Below are 23077 nucleotides of genomic sequence, written 5' to 3'. Positions count from 1 at the left end.
CTTCAAAAGGAACCTTTCTGAAGATGTGCCTAAGGAGAAAAGGAATGGCTGGGAGACCTTTCAGCCAGAGCACCCCTAGAACATTCTTCTATAGCCATGAACTTGACTGTGAGGCTATAAACTCTATTCCTTCAATCGTCTGCCACTCTTTCCTCCGCAGCCTTACATGTACCCCATTCCCGGAAATTAATTCTGTGACTCTGTGAATATTCTTGTGAGGTCCCAGTGATACCCCAAGAGCCAGGTCCTCAGGACACCTGGGAGCAGATTTCGATGGGAATGGACGTCTTACCTGTGCAGTTCCCGCCACTTCTGTCCAGTTCGTAGCCTATCTCGCACTCACAGCGGAACAGGCCGGGAAGGTTGTGGCAAGTTCCAAAAACACAGATGTTCGGAAGGGAGCACTCGTCGATATCTTGGGGAGGGATACAAAGGGGGAGAAATTATTATTATTATTATTATTATTATTATTATTATTATTATTATTATTTTGCTAAAGGAACTGCCCAGTGTCATTAGGCACCTCATGTTATCAAGAAAATGAAGACTGCTGGGGTGCGTGGGTGGCTAAGCATCTGACTCTTGGTCTCAGCTCGGGTCATGATCTCAAGGTTTGTGAGTTCAATCCCCGCATTGGGCTCTGCACTGATGGTGTAGAGCCTGCCTGGGATTCTGTCTCTCCCCCTCTCTGACCCCTCACCTAATTGTGCTCTCTTTCTCTCTCTCAAAATAAATAAATAAACTTAAAAAAAAGAAAAGAAAATGAAGACCACCTAACATCAATCCACATGCTTCTCCTAAAGCCTGTTAGATGATTTGCCAAGTGTAGTGATGCCTCTTACGTGAGAGCCCACTTTTTTCAGCCTCCATTACATGCCAAGCAGTAGGCTAAGCATTACATGTATATAATTTCTGGTCTTTCACATAGATCCATGTCATTTTTGTGAAGTAAAAGTCAAAAAGGCTACCTTAGACCAAATTCTTTTGTTGTTCTTATCTATACAGTCATTGTTTTTTATCATGGGTTATAAAATTTTACAGACCACAAAGGCTTTGTGGTAACTTTTGTAATCAGTTTTATAATCTTCTGTATCCCTAGTGCTATGTTGTGTGCTTGCTATTGTTGATGGAGATCCAAAACTGCAGACACTTCTTCCAGGCCTTGGTCCCCGCCTCACATTAATGTTCTGCATGTGTAATTGACACACAGGCACATTATCAGCCTTGAGACTGGCTTTAAATAGCTATAACCACTCTGCAGGCAATGATTTATATTAAGAACAAACAAACAAACACAACCTTCCCTTATAGCATGAAAAGAAGCAAAACTTTGTGCCTATTTAGGTTACCAGAAGTGGCACAGTACCTGTTTTCCTTGGATGTTCAGAGTAACAAAAGTAAACAACGTATTAGGCACATGGTCAAGAGCATAATCTGGTTTCTTGCTTCAGAAGAATTTTATATCAAACTCTGCATATTTAATATAAACTGTATAAAGAACACCTAATGGTTCCATAACAAAGAAAAGTATTTACATAGAACTGTATGAGGGAATTAGTATACACGCCATAACTAAAGACTGATTTTGAGTTAATGTCCAATTACCAAGCAACAATTGTTAGTTATGACATTAATCAGGGTCTTGTTTAAACTTCTACTGTCAATGGTTATCATTTGTTTATTTCTACTGAAATCTTTTTAGTTCATGGTAGACACTAATTCTTGTCAGTGAGGGATAATGCACTTAGATTTGACAAGTGTGGGGAAAGAGAAGAACCTTGTGTTTCCTAGTGGGTGCCAGCCTTAGCCAACAGGCTCCCAGGATTCTTCTTGTCTGACCAACACTCCTCAGAAAGACAGAGACTTGCACTGGGAGACAGCATGACATATAACATTATCCCTTACTGAATGGATTTGCAAAGGATTGTTCCATATTCACATGTATTAGATATTTAGAGACCATGTGAGACAAACCCAGTACATTATTCTACATATGGAGAAGATTATCTGCTCTATTATTTTAAAGCTTTTATTTCTAGAAACCAAACCATAGCAGAGATTAAAAACATATTTAAAGAGAATCCTTCAAGAGGACATTATCAGGGCACTTTGAGCTCTTTCCCCCAGCAATGGGGATAAACAAGTCGCACTGAGTTAACCACACCTTGTTAGTGTCTCTCTCCTATGGTCAATGGGTGTACTCGTGTAGACCATCTGGCCATGGTTGGCTGTGCAGCTTGTGGTCAGAAAGTTGAGATTTTCTCTGTACAAAGAGAAATCATCCAGCTGGAGACCTAATACCTCCACAAACTGAACTGACCAGCTTAGATGTGAAGCCAAAACACACCTCAGTTAAAAAAAAAAAAAAATCAGGAATGTTTAAATAACCTCATCTTGTCAGGCTTTACAAGGGCCCCAGCAGCTTCCCCATCAGTTACCTTCACAGGCTTTCCCATCAGCACTGGGCACAAAGCCCATGTCACATTCACAGCGGTATCCTCCTGGGGCATTTAGGCACTGGCCATTGCCACACAGATTCAGATTCTCAGAGCACTCATCAAGATCTACAGCCAGAAAGAAACACAAGTTACTCTTCCTTAGTCAGGAGGTTCCTAGTTCCTCACATCTGACATTTTTTATCATTATCAACTTCCTGAGTATTGCAGTGTTTCATCAAATTTCTATGTGATACGTTGAAACTCATTCTTTTTTCTCCTTTGAATGTTAGTATTGAATAGTCCATGAATATGGGGTTCAGATTCAGAATCTTGAATGCTAAATTGTCCCTAGTGATGTAAAATGAATAATAAGTCAAATGAATCATTCAAATTAAGGCTTTTTCAAGCAGGGTCACCCACATGAGGACACATCCATGACAGGAAATAACATGCCATGATTTGTGCCTATTTCTTAGGTTTCAGACTCAGCTCAGATGGGCAGCAAAACACCTGGAACAGCAACTACAAAGGAAGTCAAACGTTCCTGTCTGCTTAATTTTGACTCAGTTTTGCTGATAACCACAGGCATTAAATATCAAGCACATGGACCATGTATGTCTGATATGTGAAACTTTGAATATTTTCTAAGAAGTAATGGAAGGTTTATGATGACAAAATTTCACTGAATTAGACATAAACAATTTCAAATATGCTAAAAATTTTCAATGAGTTGGAAAAATTCCAGGTAAATCACTGACTGGGCCTTAGTTTGTTTTATGTTTAAGTGATGTCCTGTGAGCAGAATGTTCGGGATATATTAATGTTTTCAAGTCATATGAAATGGATCTCAGTATCTTATTGAGATCTAGAACATCTGCATCCCTTCATACATAGCTTCGTACAGCAAGCTCACTCAGATTTGGTATAGGAACGAAGCCCACAGTGAGAAATAGGCACAAAAATATAAAGGCTAAGGATTATAAAAAGAAGCATAATTTTTTTTAAAAAAGTAATGACATCATTGCATACAATGATACCCATCAATTATATAACTGTATATATGTATGTACTTTTAGTAGCTTCTGAAGTCTCCCTAATGGACCTGGCTCCAAATTTCCATTCCACAGGCATGTAGTTTCACATAACTAATCTTTTCTATTAGAAGTTGTCTATAACTGACCCAAACTTCAGGAGAAAAACTGATGGTCTAAAAGCTGTGAAACACCTGGCTTCTCTGATTTCCATTTCCGCAGTTGTTCCCCACACAAGCCTACCTGTACAAGTGAAGCCATCGCCCGTGTATCCTTCTTTACAAAGGCAGCGGTAAGAGCCCATGGTATTCTTGCAGTCTGCATGTTGGCTGCACATGTGGGTTCCATTGGAGCATTCATCCAGATCTTATGGAAAAAAGTCACATCGTTACGAACAGAAAGCGTGACCTTTAAAGTCAATAGTATACAAATTTTTTACAGAATAAATATTTTCATGTTTATAGGCCAGGCAGCTCATGAGAAGCAACTGCTGCTGCTTTCCAACCCACCAGTGCACTTAATGCCATCTCCGATCCACCCGGGGCTGCAGCTACATTTGAAGCTTCCTGCCGTGTTGGTACATACAGCATGTCTGTCGCAGTTGTGTGCTCCAATTTCACATTCATTGATGTCTGGAAAAATAACCAGTGGTTTAAAAAAAAAGTAGCACAAATGCCTTCTTGGTCTTTTAAATAACTCAGCAATGGCAACTAGCAACTTCAACAAGTGAGTCACTTTCACACAGTTGATTCACTTTCACACTTTCCACAGTATTATATAGATTGGTTTAGCATCATTGGTTTAGCATAGATCGGTTTCACACTTTCCACAGCATTATATAGATTGGTTTAGCACTTTCAACTTCAACAGTTGACTCACTTACTCACTTTCACACTTTCCACAGTATTATATAGATTGGTTTAGCATCCACATATATAACTGCATATATTGGACAGCTTTAAATTCCAATTTATAAAGAAAGAACAATATGATGCTACTTGCTATTATTAATTCTAAGTATCTTCCATTATTTTAATGTGTCCAGTCATCGCAAAACAAAAAACTCTTTCAAGTTGAAGACTTTAAAAAGTGGTTTGCCTAACATTCTATGGTATCAACACTCATGGTCACATGTTTCTATTCCCGATATTTTTATTAAATCAACTATAAAGTAACGGTGCACATTGTCTTCATATCTTGTACAAAGGAATACAATGTCGTTGGCATACTAGAAAACTTTTTCACTCAAATACTATGTATTAAATATATTTTATTCTCAAATGGAATTACTGTATTATTTAATTATGCTTTATTTCTATAAAAGTTTTACTTCAGGTATTGCTAATTCAAGCATTAGCAGAGAATTTTCCTTAAGGCAGTGAGTGAACCATCTTTCCTCTCGCTTCTTAGAGTTCTAGCAGGTTGGAGACCCAAGCCTTCTTGTATATTTCATGTAAAATTCAAATCAATCCAATGCAGATTTTTCTGTAAAAGGAGTACCAGATTAAGGTCATATTACTATTAAAAAGAGACAACAGGATTAAAATGGAGTCACTTGTGCTAAGCCCCATATCAGCAAACCGTGGCTTAATAACTAACTTAATTGCAGCCTCTCCCAGGAATGAAACCTTTAACCAGTCAACCTGGAGTTACCTGGTTAGCACTAATGAGGTAATCTACCTGATAGAACTCTTTCTGTCCCCATAGAAAGGTGACCTTGCCTGAAACCATCTGCTCGTTCCTTGTTTCTATCTCCCTTTACACCCAAAAAAAAGTCTTCCATTTTGTACAGCTCCTTGGGGCTCCTTTGTATTTGCTAGATGGGATGCTGCTGAATGAGTAAATTGTGGAATAAAGCCAATAAGACCTTTAAATTTTATTCAGTTGCATTTATTTTTTTAACATGACTAAAAGACTCCAAATTCTTGAAAGTTCTCCATTCTCCAAAATCCATTTCCAAATTTAGCCAAGACGGATTCTATAATATAAAAGTGCTATAAAATGTAAAGTGAAATGTTATTTTTCTGTGATATTGTGATTTATAAGAAATAAACCTTGGTCTTTATCCCTGTTTCTGGCACAGAGCTCCTAAAACTCTTGGAATTAAATTACCTAGTGATGAGAGCACAAAGGTGTATTTTGTTACATTTATGAGGTAAATTTTGGACTTCACCTAAGCATGGAGTTTGTTGCCAGGAGAATCAACCATGTGATTAGAGGGTTAGAACTTCCAGTTTCACCCCTGACCCCCATGGGAGAGAGGCTGGGGTTGAATCAATGGCCAATGACCAACGATTTGATCAATCATGCCTATGTAACAAAGCCTCCAATAAAACCCAAAAAGATGGGTTCAGATGCCTATGTAATGAAGCCTCCAATAAAACCCCAACAGCGTCTGGATTGGTGAATATGTGGAGATTCAAGGAGAATGGCTTGCTCAGAGAGGGCCTCGAAGTTCCACACCTCTGCCCCCTACCTAGCTCTATGCATCCCTTCTCTCTGGCTGTTCCTGAGTTATATTCTTTTATAATACACTGGTGATCTAGCAAGTAAGCGGAGTTCTGTGATGGGATAGAGGGGTGTTGGGAGCCTTTAATTTGTAGGACTAATAGACAGTAGTTCTAAAGCATAGGTAACAAGCTGGACATGTGATTGGCATGTGAAATGAGGACAGTCTTGTGTAACTGAGCCCTTAAACTGTGGCATCTTTCACTATTTCCAGGTAGATATTGTCAGAACGGAGTTGAATTTTAAGACACCCTATTGGTGATCAGAATTGAAATTGGTACCAGTATCCTTACTCCCCAAACTAAATCCATTATGAAGGACAGGTACTTAACCTTATAACAACTTTTTCGTTAACTAAGAGTAAGAATTCCTAAGTAGGGATACTACGACTCTATATGGAAACCAACATCTAACTTAGGTCAAGAGGGATAGTTTTGGCATGTGAAATGTTACAAGAATTTTCAGTGATCATTTGAAAAGGGGCATGAAAAAGAAACTGGGCAAGCAACTTGTGTTTACCCTTTGTTTACTTAAGAAGCCCAATTAAATGATTTGAAAGTGTTTGGAAACACGCTGTTTGCCAAATGTTCCCTCTGAAGCCCTGAAATGATCCTGAGATCTTTGGCTTCTTCATAACTTCTAGAGCAAACACAAAATAAAATAGTGACATTTTTCCTACAAAAATATTTTGTGATATCACTAATGATCATAAAATGAAAACATGCCTGGAAGAAAGTTCTGACAATTAGAATGTATTGTATGGGTGAATTTTAATGTAACCTTGGCAGCCACATGAGCCTATCGAGTTATTAAAGCGGGTCAAGGCAGGCACATACCAGGGAGCTTTAGACTTGTGACTGGAAGCTTTAACCAACTGAATAATTGAGCAGGGCACATTCCAAGGAAATGAGGAGGAAGGCCAGCCCAGGGATAATAGTGGTAAGTTTGCACGAGAATTCAAGAAAGTAAGCCTGACCTAAGGGCTCCCAAATGGGACCATTAACACTTCTTTCTTCCTCAGGTAAAAATCACTTCCCTCAGCGTTAATGACCTTTTGCAGAGTCCTGTCTTCATTTCCCTTGTCATAATCTCTTTTGAGCTAGGTAGAAACAATGAGTTTCAATTGCCTAAGTACGGAAGCTTCTAAATGTTATAAAATTAAGGAATTTTCCAAGTAGAAAGAACTCAGAATTTGACTTTCCGAATTCTCAGTTTCTCAGAGGAGGTACAGTTGGTCCCCAAGAACATGGGAACTTTCAAGGGCCCCAAGGTCAGTAAATGGTATAGCCAGAACCACTTAGAACTTATTTTCCCTGTCTCCTGCTTGGCACTCTTTTGCCTGGACCACAGCAGTATAATCGAGCTGATTTATTTGGTTACATAAGGACTTTATTCTAAGCCCCACTTCATGGAGTTTTCAAAATCTTGGTGAGTATTAACAGACTTCCAGAAATTTTCACAAATATTTTCTACTTAGTATAATTTTCAGAGATGATCATAGCTTGTAAATCTAGTAATTCTCTAATCTTTTTCTAATTACCAAATTCCAACTTTCTAATTACCAAAGGTTTTCATATGGATTTTTTGCTTTCTCTATTTAATCTTGCAATTCAGAAAGTTACCATTTCTTTTAAAAGGAGTCTCCCACCCTTTTTAAATCATTAATAATATGCTAATATATAAATTTCTTTTTCCTTTAAATGTTTATTTTTGAGAGACAGAGAATGCAAGCAGGGGAGGGGTAGAGACAGAAGGAGATACAGAATCCCGAGCAGGCTCCGTGCTGTTAGTGCAGAGCCTGACATGGGGCTCACAATCCCATGAAACCATGAGATCATGACCTGAGCTGAAATCAAGAGTCAGATGCTTAACCAACTGAGCCACCCATATGCTACTGTAAATTTCTAATTCGAGAAAATGCATGCAGTTTTACTGCAATGTTTTCAAGGTGAAAAGAAATTCTATTTGTAAGAAGCCATGTATCATAGGCTTTGGGATACTAGGAGAAATGATAACTCAGGAGCCAATATTCAATTCTTCATTTTGTGAATATTTGTTTAAGTCATTATCTCAACGACTTACTCTTAACAAGTAACAAGTGAATTAGAAAGAGTTGGTCAGGGGCACTGGTTCAGTTAAGCATCTGACTCTTGACTTTGGCTCAGGTTATGATCTCACGGTTTGTGAGTTCAAGCCCTGGGTCGGGCTCTGTGCTGACAGCAAGGAGCCTACTTGGGATTCTCAATCTCTCTCTCTCTCTCTCTCTCTCTCTCTCTCTCTCTCTCTCTCTCCCTCTCTCTACACTCACCTTCCCCCTCCCCCACTCACACATGCATGCTCTTGTGCTCTCTCTCAAAGTAAATAAATAAACAAAAAGAAAAGAAAAAGTTGGTCATAAAGTGTAAAGGCATCCTTGAGTAAAATGTCTTTGCATGTGTATGTATGTGCACATGTACTATTGCCAGCTATTATTTATTAATTATTCCCATGGCAGACTTGTGCCTAAGACTATACCTCATTATAAAAGCAAACAGAAGAAGAAACTGACCCATAAGGAAAACAAACAAACAAAATGCTGTATTCAAACATCTACTCTTCAATAATGGTAAGGAAACATAGCACATGCTTGCCAAGAACGTCTCTTTCTGTACAAATGCTCTCTTTCCCCCACAAGTTTGCTCCAGACAGAAAATTCCTTTTTTAAGATTAAGAATAAGCACAAGCCAAGAAAAGCAAGGAAATGCAAATTTAGGGCTGACACTGCAATGTCCTTAACCCCACCAAAGTTCCCTCACAAAGACTCAAAGGTTCTACTTGCATGGCTGTCTTGATAGGCAAAGGTGTGGTCTAAGCAGACCCCATGCACAGGTTCTGGGTGTGTTCCACTGACATTCGAGTAAGGGCTTTGTGCTCTCCTCTACTCTGGCCTCCTCTGACAGTCTTACAAGGAGACACTGTATCACCCACACACACACCTGCCCTCTTGCCTTCTGGCCATCACTCACAGTGGAGCTGGCACACTGTGAGATCTCCTTGGCTGGGCATTGGGGAAGAGGACATTGGAATAAATGGAGAGGCCAAACATGAAGGCTACTTGGATTTCTCTATTTGGATCCAAATTTGAGCCAAGACTATTTAACTGAACACCCACAGAGTTTTCACAGGCTGACAGCCAGTAGAGGACAATTAGCAGTGATAAGAAGAGCTGGGAGGAAATGGGCACAAATTCTCACCGAGTCCTGATGGTTTTGAAGAATATGATTCTCTGTCATGGACTAAGACCCATGAGTAACATTTCTCATGTGAAAAGAAGCAGAGTGTTTGAGAAATGGAATTACCCAGATATGCTGCTATTTTAACTGAAAACAATTCTTCTGATCTTAATGGTATGCTTGTTCACTGACTGAGTGAACACAGGATGGGAGGTAGGTTCTCAGAAGTTCATTTTTGAAAGCACGGACCCACTAGGGCTGGCATTTAGCAGCAACTTAGCTCTTCTTCCAATTTATTGTCTAATTACAATTATATGGAATGAACAGAAGAAGCCTGGCATATGGGCCACAAAAACTATAATCCAGCCTCCTTAAGCTAGGGACAGAAGAGCATGTTCTAGATTTTAAGCAAATGTACATTCTCCCTCCATTAAATAGAACATTCCCCTCAGTGATACCCATGATTTGAACAAAGCTTAAGGAGAAAAAAGAAACCCTTAACATCTGTGTGGGCTGGGAATGTAAGTCAGTGGGTGGATTCTCAACACTGCTAAAGTGATTGGGAGAAAAAACATGTTTATTTGTTAAAATGGAAACAATCAGTAACGACAAGGGAGCTGAAATATTTAGACAAAGCTGTAATGGAACCCAGAGGACGTTTTTTTTTCAGTTCTCATGAAACAAAGTTCTTCCCTATGAAATAGCATACATATTTTTATAATTCCTCTACAGGGTACTCATTTATATATACACACACACACACACATACATACACTTATTAGGAGTATACACATTGTATGTATGTCTACATATTATATATGTACAAAAATACATTTACACTTATTATCAAAAACCTTGTCCCAGGTTTGTTCTTCACTGTTAGTTGTGCTGTGTCTTGCTTATCCCATTAGGCAAGATACATATCTCTATTTACATTAGTTGCCTGGGACATTATAAACACTTGTCTTTAACATGACTGTCACCAAGGTAACCTGGTGGTATTCTAAGTTGGGAGTGACATTAATTTTAAACTAAAAGCAGGCTAATAGAGCCCTAGTTACATGGGATTAAAAATACATTTTGGCTCAGATTTTTTAAGACTTGTGTTTAAGTACAGCAAACCTGCTGTCAATTCCGGTTTGTGCAAGTCATTTCCAATCAAATGTGATACCATTGGTTGAATAACAGTATTTACAGAGGACCTCTTTTTTTCCCCTTCCCGATGCACCCTCTCTTTCTGTACCTTGCTAAAAGGGTGCTGATGCAAGAGGAATGCTTGTGTAACTACAGAGCACCTTGAGCTGTTCAGGCCCACACACCAGCGGAAGAGCTAGCTAGTAAAATCCAGAGTCGTACTACTTTACATGAGGCTATCATGTGCCATGAGGCTATGATACGGAAGTGGCTGTGAAACTCGTCTTCTCTCTACGGTGCTGGCTGGGTTTTATGAAATTGAGAAGTCCTTTGGGGCTACAATTTAAAAGTAGGGTGATGCTGGCCCTTAGAAAAGAATGGAGTATTTCTTGAACTTCAAATCTAGGTTTCTGGTCATGTCATTTTACTACAAGACTGCTGTTCTTTTTTTTTTTTTAATTTTTTTTAATGTTTTATTTATTTTTGAGACAGAGACAGAGCATGAGCAGGGGAGGGGCAGAGAGACAGGGAGACACAGAATCCAAAGCCAGCTCCGGGCTCTGAGATATCAGCACAGAGCCTGACGCGGGGCTCGAACTCACAGACCGTGAGATCATGACCTGAGCCGAAGTCGGACGCCCAACCGACTGAGCCACCCAGGTGCCCCAAGACTGCTGTTCTTAATGTCAAACTGGTGTCACTGGTGTCCTCTCATCTAACACGGGGTACGTGGCTCTCATTACAACAGTGCAGACTCAGTTATGAAAAACAAGACTTTTAATATACAGTAAGATTTCCCTTCTCTAAACTGGTCTCAAGCATGTATCAGTAAATAGTAGTACAGAACTTTGTTGAACTACTGTTATTAAAGACATGTTATGTCTTTAATTAAAATGGCTTCTAGACACTGTGTCTGTACGTCTCATTTTACAATGACAACAATAGCCACTATTTATTCAGCAGCTACTGTATGCCAAGCACTGTGCCAAGGGCATTATATACATTATATCTCATTTACCTGAATTGATATTAACAGTGCATGAAAATTTTAGTTTTCATCATGGTGACAGGCCTGAAAAAATCAGCCTCTGTACATGCATATCTTAGCTGGAATTTGGAGCATGAAATTCTACAGATCCTTTTCTTACAGGGAATGCAGACTGTCCCGTTAGATTAACTTTCTCCTAGCCTCTCAGTTCTTTGGGCTGAATTTCAGGGAGTTCAACTGAACCAACAAGGGTATTGGCCTCTATTAGGTAAAATGCAATATGGAACTATCTTACCTTCCTTCCCCTTCATTAGTGCCAGACCACCACTCCTTATCTCAAGTCCTATATTTATCCTGAAAGCTAACAATAAAGCATGAACCACAGACACACTGAGCTAAGCATCATCTGTACCCCAGAGACCAGTCGTTGAGATTTTAAACACTGTGCCATTTATTAGAATGGACCCATAGTCATGCTTCGTATGAAGAGTAATATAGTGAGCATGAAGGCATTCTAGCTACATGCTTCTTTTTATAATTTGGCTAGAACCTGTCATTTTTGAACTAATAGTAATATTATTGGCATTATCTTGTATATCTATAAATTTGAAACTTAGCGTTATTGGACAGTTTGGAATGTTAATAAATATCTTTGCAAACTTTCTTAAGAAAATGTTGATATAATTAAGAAAAGGACATTTACCACATTGCCAATGTACAAATATTTTAATGTTCGTTTCAAGTCACAGGGGCTTGCCAAAATGGCTTTTGGAATCAAAGTCTGTTATTTGTAAAGAAATTATGCCATTACCTAATTCAAGCTCACCATGATCTCCATTATGTTTTAAATTATGTTATATCCCATAATCTGTTATATTACCATAAGTAACTATAGTAAAACATTATTATATTATTCCACATACTTACCATCATGTCCTCTAATTTGAAAACACCAACTAAACACTTAAAAACAATATCATCTACACAGAGTGACTTCTTTTACTTGATGTTTAATAAAATAATCTCCTACAAATGTTCTGAAAAGGTTTTCTTATGAGCTATTGGTATTAGGCAAACAAAAATTACAAACGGTTTAATTATCACGTCTTAAGATTTGCTAAGTCCAAGGAACCATTTGGGGTAAAGCAACTTAGCACATCAAAAGCCCACTAATTAAATGAAGTGGAAGACTGATGGGAATTGATGAAATATATGAATTGTAGGATGTTTCTTTAAAAAATAATTTCAGTTATAAAACCTTAAATGAAATGTTGACAAGGGTGGCTTGCTTTGATAAAGGGATAGGAATGTTTAGTAATTAGCATGTTAACTATAAAATATAAAAATGTGATTTTTAACCTCATAAAAATTTGGTATTTATAGTGTTATAGTGGTAATTCATTCAATATGCCTTTTTCCACAGGTAAAGGAAAAAACTTCAGTGTAGATCTGATCTAAAGTATAACAAGTGTCAAAGAAGGGGAGGGTAAGCTAATTAAAAATGTTATAAAAATGCTTTATAATGCAATTAAAATGTTAGTGGTTTTAGAACTTGTGTTACTCGATAATTATGGCAGTAGTCTCTTAACCATCAAATATTTTCTTGTTCAAATTGAAAAAACATACCTGTACAGCCAGTTTTTCCTTTTTTGCCTGAATATCCCATATCACAGTGGCAGATGAATGAACCTTTCGTGTTTTCACAGGTTCCACTTAGGCAGATATTTGGATTTAGGTCACATTCATTGACATCTGTAAAATACAGATATTATTAATACATATAACTGTTTGATATCATTGAAAACTTTTCTCCCTGACAGAAGACAAAAAAAGGGACCATATTTACAGAGCTCAATTCACACCTGCCACACTCAGTTCATACCGCAGGCCACCCCAGCAGACTGGCTCTTTATCTGGGCTACAAGCAGGAGGTCATGTAATCAAATAAACAGACTGACTCTAGGCTGTGTATAGATCCTGTTTATGTGAAAGTCTAGAAAACTTTTTAAAAATGACATATACTGTTGCAAGATAAAAATTTTAATTCAGCCTGAGACTGCCAACATGTTAGATTCCGTATTTTAAAAGTAAGTATAGATGCACTATTAGTCTTAGTTCAGGTCGTGACAAACTTCACTCCTTGCCCAAATTAAAAAGTTTCTGTTTTTTATGACATTCACTTTACTGGTTTTTTTTTAAGTTTATTTATTTGACAGGGACAGAGACAGTGCAAGTGGGTGAGGAGCAGAGAGAGAGAATCCCAAGCAGGTTCTGCACTGCCAGCACAGAGCCTGATGCGGGACTTGAACCCACAAAACCACAAACGAGATCATGGCCTGAGCCAAAACGACTGAGCCACCCAGTCACCCCTATGATATTCACTTTAATTTATAGGGCTTCATAAATATTCAGTAAGGGTTTTCTGAAGATACAAATGTGAGATAATTTAAAATTTTAATTCTAGACTCTCACTTCTGGCCAAGATGGAGTAGTAGAGGTGGAATTTGCTTTCCCATGGGAAACACCAGCAAAAAAACAACAGAGGCAACAAAGACAGTGATGCCTGAGAGAAAGAAAAGCTAGGTGAGCTCCATAAATGCCCTAGATTACAGTGTATGGACAGTTTTAAGTCCATGGCATAGGGAAGGGGATGACCGTTGGAGCCAAGTAGTGTCCCAGAGTTGAGGGGATACTGCTGGACATCCTGGAAGGTCAAGGTAGTCAGAGTTCACAAGGAAGAGTAAAAGAAAGAAAGCAGAGAGAGAGCTCTGGGAATCTGCAAAGGGTCCCTGTCATATATTCAGATGAGTAGTGATCAGTGCATTCAGGTAAAGAAACTACTCGAAGCTAGGGGAAGTATCACTCAAAAGAATTAGAGGGAACAATCATCAGGGCTCACAGAAGGCCTGTAATTGTGCCTGTTCCTACCAGTCAGATTGAAAAATCTCATAATTTAGAAGGGTCTTCCTTCAATAATGGGGCAAAATAAGCCTTACAGCAACTGCTGCTTCAAAGCATAACATCAAAACTTTGAAAAGACCCATCTGTTTCCGAATAACTTAACTGGGTTGCAGAACAAAGCCCAAGAATATTTCTAGGGATACAAAAATATCTAGCGCCTAGTAAGTCAAAATTTATAGTGTCTGGCATTCAATCAAAAATTACCAAGCATTCAATGAAGCAGGAAAATATGACCCATAATGAAGAAGAAAGTCAATTTACTGAAATGACCCAGAACCGACACAGATGATGGAATTGGTAGACAAGGACACTGAAGCAGTTATTCTAATTCTACTTCATAGGCTCAAAAAGCTAGAGGAATGACTGGACATAGAGAAGACGTGAAAAATGACCCAAATCAAATTTTTGGAGATGAAAACTACAATGTCTGAGCTTAAAAAATACTGAATGAGATTAGATATTACAGAAGAAAACTGTAACAAATTTGAAGACATAGCAATAGAATACATCAATACAATCAATTGTAGAGTTTGTTGCATTCTTGTCAGAAATAAATTTTGCTTGCCTTTAGTAAAAATATTTTAAAGGCCTAGACTCTAGTCACAACAGAAGAAGGGTTAAGGAGACAGAAATAATGCACAGACACAAAATAAGTGTATGTGTGGAGTTGACCAATGGTTAACTCAGTCCACATAACATATCTGACAAGAACATTATGTCACAGTCACAAGAAAGTTGCTCTTTGGACTGCTGGCTTTGAAATATTACTAATATGCTCCTAAATATCCTTACTTTCCCCACAGGATCCATTTATCAACTACCCAAACTAGTGCTAATGTCATTTAACAGGGCTTGTGAATACCCAGACAAAATGGAAAATTCTGTCTTCTTTTCTCACCTACACAAGTCTTCATGTCTTCAGATGCCATGAATCCATCATAACACAAGCACCTGTACTCCCCGGGTATGTTTGTACACTGACCACCATCACAGATATTGGGGTTATCTTCACACTCATCAATGTCTGCAGAGAATAAAGCCAACAATAGTGTGTTGTTAATATTAGTTCTGTTATAAAAGGGTGAGAAAGGCCAATAAACTCAGCCTATTTGCATAAGAGAATTAGTTCTCAAATCCAAATGTCCCATCAATTTATCCTGGGTGAAAAAGCAGAAAACCATTTTCAAGATTTACAATACACTATTCAGGATCAAGATCCACACCCTCTTAGAAATCCGTCATTTAATTAGTAATTTTATTCCTGATATGAATTTATCACTCAACAATGATTATGAATTTTATTTTTCTCATTGTCAAATGTAAATGCCTAAGATCTATCATCTGGTTTACTGCTATTTTAAAGGTGAAGTTTGCTTAAAATAAGCTTATCTACTTCGATGCATTTTTAGTAAAAATATTTATTTTCAACATTTAACTATTATGGTCAAATTTATATTTTAGCTTTTCAAGGAGATTTTTCTAGATAAGATAAAATAATTTTGATTCCTAAACCCAAGGCCTCTTCTTAACGGAAACCAAAGTGAAAACCTGTCTTACCTACCTCCCTTCTCATCTCTAGCTGATGACATGGCTCTTCCAGCCCGGGGTGATACAACAGGAAGTGAAAATTAGAGCAACAGTTCTCAAGTGTTAGCACTTGGAGAACCTGTGAAAACAGATTATTGGGATCTATCCCCAGAAGTTTCTGGTTCTGTAAATCTGGGTAAGGCCCAAGATTTTGCATTTCTAACACATTCTTGAGTGATGCTGATGCTGCTGGTCCAGAGAATCTGGGCCCTGAGTAGCACTGAATAAACCAAAAGATCAGATTCTTCAAGATTCTGATCAGTAAGAAAACTATATTTTATACTCCATATGCCAGGAACTGTGCTAAGCACTCTATACACTCCCCCACACAAGAAATCTGAACCCTATCTTTTAGATGAGGAATCTGATGCAAAGGATCTTTATTAAGGACACGCAGCTAAAATATGTGACAAAAAATTTTTTCAACTCAGGACTGTCTGACTCCAAAGTATGGGCCCTGAACCACTCTAGGTATGGACCTGTTATTGAGAGATTTCATAGGAAGCTAAGACCTACTCACCAGTGCATGACCTCTGGTCGGGCATTAGTGCGAATCCTGGCTGACAGCTACATTCATAGCTGCCTTCCGAGTTTGTGCAGAAAGTCTCACAATTACCATTCATTATGCTGCATTCGTCGATGTCTAAGAAAAATAAAAACAACATCACCTTTCTCTGTGTTTGAGATCATGGCATGGGTTTAAAGTTTCCAAAGAAAAACAAAACAAGACAAAAACATCCTAGGGCAACTGGAAGTCATTGGGTCATTCAATTCCTTCAACACATATAAAGGACAAACCTACCATGTGCTAGAGATAAGAATCTAATAGTGAATGAGACACATCCTATCCCTACCTTCATCATGCTTATGTTGCAGCCGGGAGTTAAATGAACAATCAGTTACACAGAACATGGTGTGCCACATGCAATGGAGGATAAATGCTAGGGATAAAAGAACAATCCCAGATATGATAATGGGCACGTGGATGAATTCTCTGGGTCACATATTCAATTATAAACTTGACACTCAGTTAGATCGGCTGAGGTTCCAATCCTTTTCAAGAACCTGAGTTGGAATTCTCAGTTGTCCTGGGCCATGTTTCAGAAAAATTTGGGCTGATTTATGGCTTTGGGTGGAAACCATGTGAGACTTGGCAGTTCCACATGATGTACACCCCAAACCAGGCAAAAACTGGCAGCTTTTAAAAAGTTTCACTTTGACTTTGGGCACAATAAACCCAGAGGGCTTTCTATGCCACTCTTCCCACTAAACCCACAGAGGGCTGTCCACAAAGCAAAATGCTTGTCCCACAAAACCCCGTCTTTAAGAAGTGCCAGACCTGGCCTCCATCTCAACATAAGATATGAACAGAACACAGTCTTCTTTCCAATAATTATTCTTTGAAATGTCTTAACTGATCTAAACCACCTAAGGGCAGACACCGTACCCTATGTTTTTTGTCTTTGTCACAGAACCCAGGCTTTGTTTATGGCAGGTGGTTAGTAATCACTTGCTGATTTGCCTGGGTATGCACGTGCATAAACAAAGCATGTGCTACCGTTCAAAGCAGCATGGCTCAAATTATACTTGTTAGAGCTAAAACATCCAACATCCTTCATTTAAATGGTTCTTTAAAACAGACAAGGGAGGTGAGATCCAAAGATCGTGAGCCACCATGAAAATAATTTTTACTTGCAGGAAAATAAGGAAGACAAAGTAAAAGCAACTAGTGATGAAAACAAAACTCAGAGAACATTGTTTGGGTGTTTTAGGAAGAGACTAAATAAAATATAAAATCAAAGAGAGAACTTACCGACACAGAACAGCCTGTCAGGAGTTGGATTATAGCCAGGGTTGCAGGCACACTGATACTTCCCTATGAGGTTCACACAACGGCCATTGGGGCAAAGGTTCGCACTCAGTTCACACTCGTTGATGTCTGTTTAGAAAATAAAAATAGTTAACATCCAGACAGAAGCTTCTGACTGTGGCAGAAGCGTGGGTTGAACAGCTGACGACAAATAAGTGGTCTGAAAGTCTTCTTCCTTACCTATACATGCTGAGATGTTGGGGGACAGCTGATGACCAGGAGGACATTCGCAGCGGAAGCTTCCCTCTGTGTTTAGGCAAACACCTCCTCGGCACAGGAGAGGATCTCTCTGACACTCATCGATATCTGCAAAATGGCGATGGCCCATGTTGACGATGGTGGTGGTGTCCTAGTCCAGGACCCCAGGCTAGTGCCCTCCTCAGTGCACCCAGTTGGTTAGAGTCTTGGCTGCCCATGGCTCACAGACTCCCTTCTTGGAGAACCACTGTCCCTCTCACCCAGAAATGTCTGAGAGGTGAGAATTATACCCCACCCCCGTGTTGGGGGCTTCCCAGTGGCTGGCACGGGACTGTACAATGTGACCTCCTTGCCTAACAGTGGGACAACTCTTTGGTGCTATTCATATTCCAGAGGCCCCTGTAGGATCAGGTTAGGGCTAAGAGACCTCTTTCCCTGCCCTAATTTGCTTCCCTTACTTCCTTACAGCTTCTTTCTGAGAGTACTACCTCACAAAAATCCCCATCTCAGGTCTCTCTCTAGGGAACCCGATCTAATACAGCCAGCGTAATCAATCTCTTTTTCTAGATGTTGGACAGAAGCCCCATAATGTGACCTCCAACACAGCTAATGTTTGAATTGTTCTCTCTTCCCTGGGGTGTCTCTTCCAGGTGTTAAACTCACTTCTTAGACCCATAACTGGTATCCTAGGCCACCTGCCAGCCCACAGCATGCATTCCCTCATGCTTTCTGCATGTCAGTCTCCCTCTGCCCCAGACTGATTCTGGACTCACTGGTCAGGAAACCAGTCCACTGGGGGAGCTGGGGAATCCTGGGAGGGAGGCTCTGAGTTTTCAAAGCTTCAGGGAATCCCTCTCTTCCTGTGCGGATCAGATGGTCACACACTTACCCATGCAGTTCTTCATCATCATGAATCCACTTTCATAGCCCTCGTCACACTTGCATTCAAAGTCCCCTGGGGTGTTCACACACTGGCCTCGGCCACAGAGGTCAGGGGATATTCGGCATTCGTCGATGTCTGAATGAAGGCAGTAAGTGGCAGCACATGAGTATCAGGACAGCTTTCATTCTTGTGGCAATATGTTAAAGGTGAAGAGTTCTAAAGGGTATCCCAGGAAGGGGAGCCCATCACTGACCTGTGCAGTTCCTTTCTTCAGAGTCAAGAGCAAAGCCACTGTCACACCTGCACTTAAAGCTGCCAATGGTGTTTCTGCACTTGCCGTGGGTGCAGAGGCTGGGAATCATCTTGCACTCGTTGATATCTTCAAGAAAAATAAAATGTGCAGAAAGTTCCTGAGCATCCTATAAGGAGTTTTCCATGCCCCTATTTTATTTTTTAATGTTTATTTATTTTTGAGAAAGAGATACAGAGAGACAGAGAGGGAAAGCACAAGCAGGGGAGAGGCAGAGAGAGAGGGAAACAGGATCTGAAGCAGGCTCCAGGCTCTGAGCTGTCAGCACAGAGCCCCACGTGGGGCTCAAACCCATGAACTTTAAGATGGTGACCTGAGCCAAAGTCGGATGATTAACCGACTGAGCCACCCAGGCGCCCCTCAATGCCCTTATTTAAAACCCAGGAGAGTCCTGATTTAAAGTCTTGGCAATATGCATTTTATTGTATTGTATTGTATTGTATTTTTAATGTTTATTTATTTTTGGGAGAGAGAGAGAGAGAGTGCCAGCGAGCACGAGCAGGGGAGGGGCAGAGAGTGGGGGGGGGGTTATTGGGGGTGGGGAGGGAACAGAGGATCTAAAGCAGGCTCTGCACTGACAGCACAGAGCCCAACGTGGGGTTTGAACTCGTGAACCATGAGATCATGACCTGAGCCAAAGTCAGACGCTCAACAGGCTGAACCACACAGGTGCCCCTTGGCAATATGCAATTTAAAGAATGTGTGATGATCCATGAGAACTATGATTTTGTAAATGCTTCTAGTATTTTAAACTTCTACATTTTAGAAAGCAATATTAGGGAAGTAGAAGGGGTGTTTATTTGGACTTTTAGAGCCCAGCACACTGCCTCATACATACCAAACACTTAAGTATTTGCTGAATGAATGACTAAATATTCTAAATCACTAGCATCCATACTTAAAAGCACATAGAAGATGACTGGCATATATTGCTTCACAGCAACCAATTGAGAGTATAGTGGAATGAGATATTCATCTATTCTTTTTGATGCTTCTTTGGATACACCTAAAATATAAGAATGGCAAAAAAAGATGCCATTTATAATTTAAACTATTTGTAAATATTGTATACTATTTAAAATATTTTCTGAAATATGTATAAAATTTAAAAATATTTTCTCAATTAATATTAAGGTGTTATTAATATAATTAAAAGAGTTTCTTGTACACTAGGGGACTGCATAGGTACCCTGTGATCTCCTTTCAGGAGTTTTTTTTTTTTTTAAATGCTTATTTATTTTTGAGAGAGAGACAGAGACAGAGACAGAGAGAGACAGAGTTCAAGTCGGGGAGGGGCAGAGAAAGTGGGAGACGCAGAATCTGAAGCACGCTCCAGCTCTGAGCTGTCAGCACAGAGCCTGATGCAGGGCTCAAGCTCACAAATGGTGAGATCATAACCTGAGACAAATTCGGATGCCTAACAAACTGAGCCACCCAGGTGCCCCTCCTTTCAGGAGTCTTTCTAAAGCAAAACCTAAAGTTCAAAGAATACAAGTTCATTTCTACAAAATGTAATGAAAGACAAATTAAATCTCCAGAATAAGTCCTTCTGTGGCAATGGATTGCCACAGTCTTTGGAAGCAAATTATTCAAATTCCTTTGAATTTACTTAGGAGACATTTAAGAGGCCATCTAGAAACTGTCTCTATAGACAGAATTTTAATCCCCATGGTTTCTTGGACTGAACACTCGGTACAAAAAAAGTTTATACTTTTTATATAAGAATAATTAAGCAATATTCATATACTCATTTCCCAGTTTTATAAGTTGATTTAGTCATAAAGTGTAATAACTAGGCCCAGACACACTGGGAAACCAAGATAAAAATCTATAGCAGGAATATAAACTGAGCCTCTCTGAAAAACTGGAATTCTGAGAAACCAGTCATGATTTTTTCCATGTGCTAAAGTAAACAAGTTATGCATCATTGTGCATAAAAAGTTAAATCAATTTTGGAATTAGATTAAATCTGTAATTTCTCATTTTTTTTTACATGAATTTTAGGTTATAGTATAATAAACCGAAATAGTGTTTGAGATATCATAAGGCACTGGAATGTGTTTGGCACAGGAATGACTTTCACTGTATTTTGGACCAAGAGGACCTGCCATTGCTTCTCATGCCACTCACCCTCAATATCTATACTCAGGTGAACTGAAATGACCCAGATGAAATCAGGAGATAAAAGGGCAAATCATATAGCATTAGCAGATGGAATTAAAATTCCCCAAGAAGATTGCCTTTTTGTTTCTATTTGGTTTAGGATAGTACTATAATCTACGTTAACACTTAATAAATAGCTAATGGGAGAGGCAAGTGACCTCGGGCAGTCCTGGAGGTGGGGAAGTAGAAGCTGTCGCAGAGTGACCATCTGCTGTCTGTTAACCCAGCAGGTGAACGATGTACGCTCAGATCATCGAGGGATGGCCACATGGGTAATGTTCACTGTAGTTCTCCTGGTAGCAGAACCTCCAGGCCGTCTAAAAAGAGGAGCAATCAAGCACTGAAACCATTGTACCTTTGAAGAAAGGTTTTCCATTTGTAATTTCTTTGGTGGCGAATCCAGGCCCCCTGGGACAGAGCTCCTCGTACTCAGGCGTGTTCCTCACAGGACACTCCTCACATTCCTCGGTACCCCAGGCCGCCCCGACCGAGCAGCAGCAGGCGTCCATGCGGTGGCGGCCGGCAATGGGCAGAGTGCACTCCTCGTCCTCGTACCTCAGGAAGCAGGTTTCCACGCGGATATCTGCCAGATGGAACACAGGAAGGCTTACGAGAGCTACTCTGTTTTCACTGGCCCCAGCTGCCAACCAGTTGTGTCAGGCAAAGTACAATAAACACCATAATCTGTGATGTACTTATTGGCCGGAATGATTTTTTTTTTTTCCAAAAGGAGCTCAGGCTTTCTGATGGGTATTCCCACCTAATAAAGACTCCCTTTTCTTTGGTAGCTCATATTTATTTGGACCTCCTATTTCTGGAAACATTCCTTTCAATTTTAGGCACCTTCTGATAATTCTACATGAGGAACGGTATTCTGGGAAATCCCACAATGCTCTTTTGGGAGATGTCTGCTCCCTGTACAGACATGCTTACTACCAATGCACGCGCTCCATAATGCCTTGACGTCTGCTCTCTGGCTACAAGGAAGCTGCACTCTTTATCACTGGAGAATACCTAAGCCAGCTCCAGCATACCTCATTTTTGGAGAGGTGCAATGTTAAATTCCAAAATGAAGACTGCCTTACTTGGGATTAAAGAGGAAAAATACAAAGAAAAGCCATCCATTCCTCTTCTCAAGTATTTCTTTCACCTTTACATGGTCTTATGTGTACATTCTTTGGGGCACATGTGGGTACCTCTAGCCCCAACCCCAAATTCACGGAATCGTAAGGGAGAGTAGGAGAAGTGACATGGTGGATGTCAGAAGACCTGGAGCTTGGTCTTGCAACTAAGAAGCTGCTTGTCTTAGACAAATTATGAACCCTGTCCCTGACTTTCCATATCTGTAAAATGATGTTGCACCCATCCTTGGGGGGGTACTGTGAGGCTCAGATGAGATTGTGTGTCTGGAAACTGTAAAGTGTAATTAAAACCTAAGGCATTATCTTCCCTCTCTTTCCCCTTCACAATGCGGTCTTTAACCATTCACCTAAGTGCTTGAACTCCCTTTAATGTCAGAAAGCTTCTGAAGTCTTTGGGGCAACTCTACATTCAGGTTGCCTCTAATCAGATGGGTAGCTCCTATCTTTTAAAATGATTTCTACGTTAAACACTGAAGCATCTTTTGACTGAAGAACCTAGAAGAAGGTTTTCATTAAATGCTCATTCCTCCTAAACAAAAGCTGACTCCAGAGGAGAGTAATTGACATCCATGGTTGCAACAAGACTCAAGCCTTGGGATTCCATCTTTTCCCTCCCATATTGCTTATGCTATAAACCATACAGTTCTATATT

The 23077-nt window shown here is 39.6% G+C and overlaps 1 protein-coding gene across 2 annotated transcripts in view; it reads right to left on the bottom strand.

Moving 5' to 3' along the window:
• The window catches only part of FBN1 (fibrillin 1), a 232223-nt gene that overhangs the window by 56034 nt on the left and 153112 nt on the right, over positions 1-23077 (bottom strand). For both annotated transcript variants that reach the window (XM_027067205.2, XM_027067206.2), the window contains exons 25-36: positions 21639-21866; positions 19064-19189; positions 18817-18945; positions 17910-18035; positions 17673-17798; positions 16380-16502; positions 15171-15296; positions 12938-13063; positions 3979-4101; positions 3713-3835; positions 2439-2564; positions 293-415 (exon numbers count right to left, since the gene is read on the bottom strand). In XM_027067205.2, the coding sequence (XP_026923006.1) occupies positions 293-415; positions 2439-2564; positions 3713-3835; positions 3979-4101; positions 12938-13063; positions 15171-15296; positions 16380-16502; positions 17673-17798; positions 17910-18035; positions 18817-18945; positions 19064-19189; positions 21639-21866 (1605 nt within the window). The remainder of the gene's footprint in view (positions 1-292; positions 416-2438; positions 2565-3712; positions 3836-3978; positions 4102-12937; positions 13064-15170; positions 15297-16379; positions 16503-17672; positions 17799-17909; positions 18036-18816; positions 18946-19063; positions 19190-21638; positions 21867-23077) is intronic.

The sequence above is a fragment of the Acinonyx jubatus genome, chromosome B3 (assembly GCF_027475565.1).
Source record: "Acinonyx jubatus isolate Ajub_Pintada_27869175 chromosome B3, VMU_Ajub_asm_v1.0, whole genome shotgun sequence".
NCBI lineage: Eukaryota > Metazoa > Chordata > Mammalia > Carnivora > Felidae > Acinonyx > Acinonyx jubatus.
The sequence above is the reverse complement of the archived record's forward strand: the minus strand, read 5'-3'. Positions and strand labels throughout refer to the sequence as shown.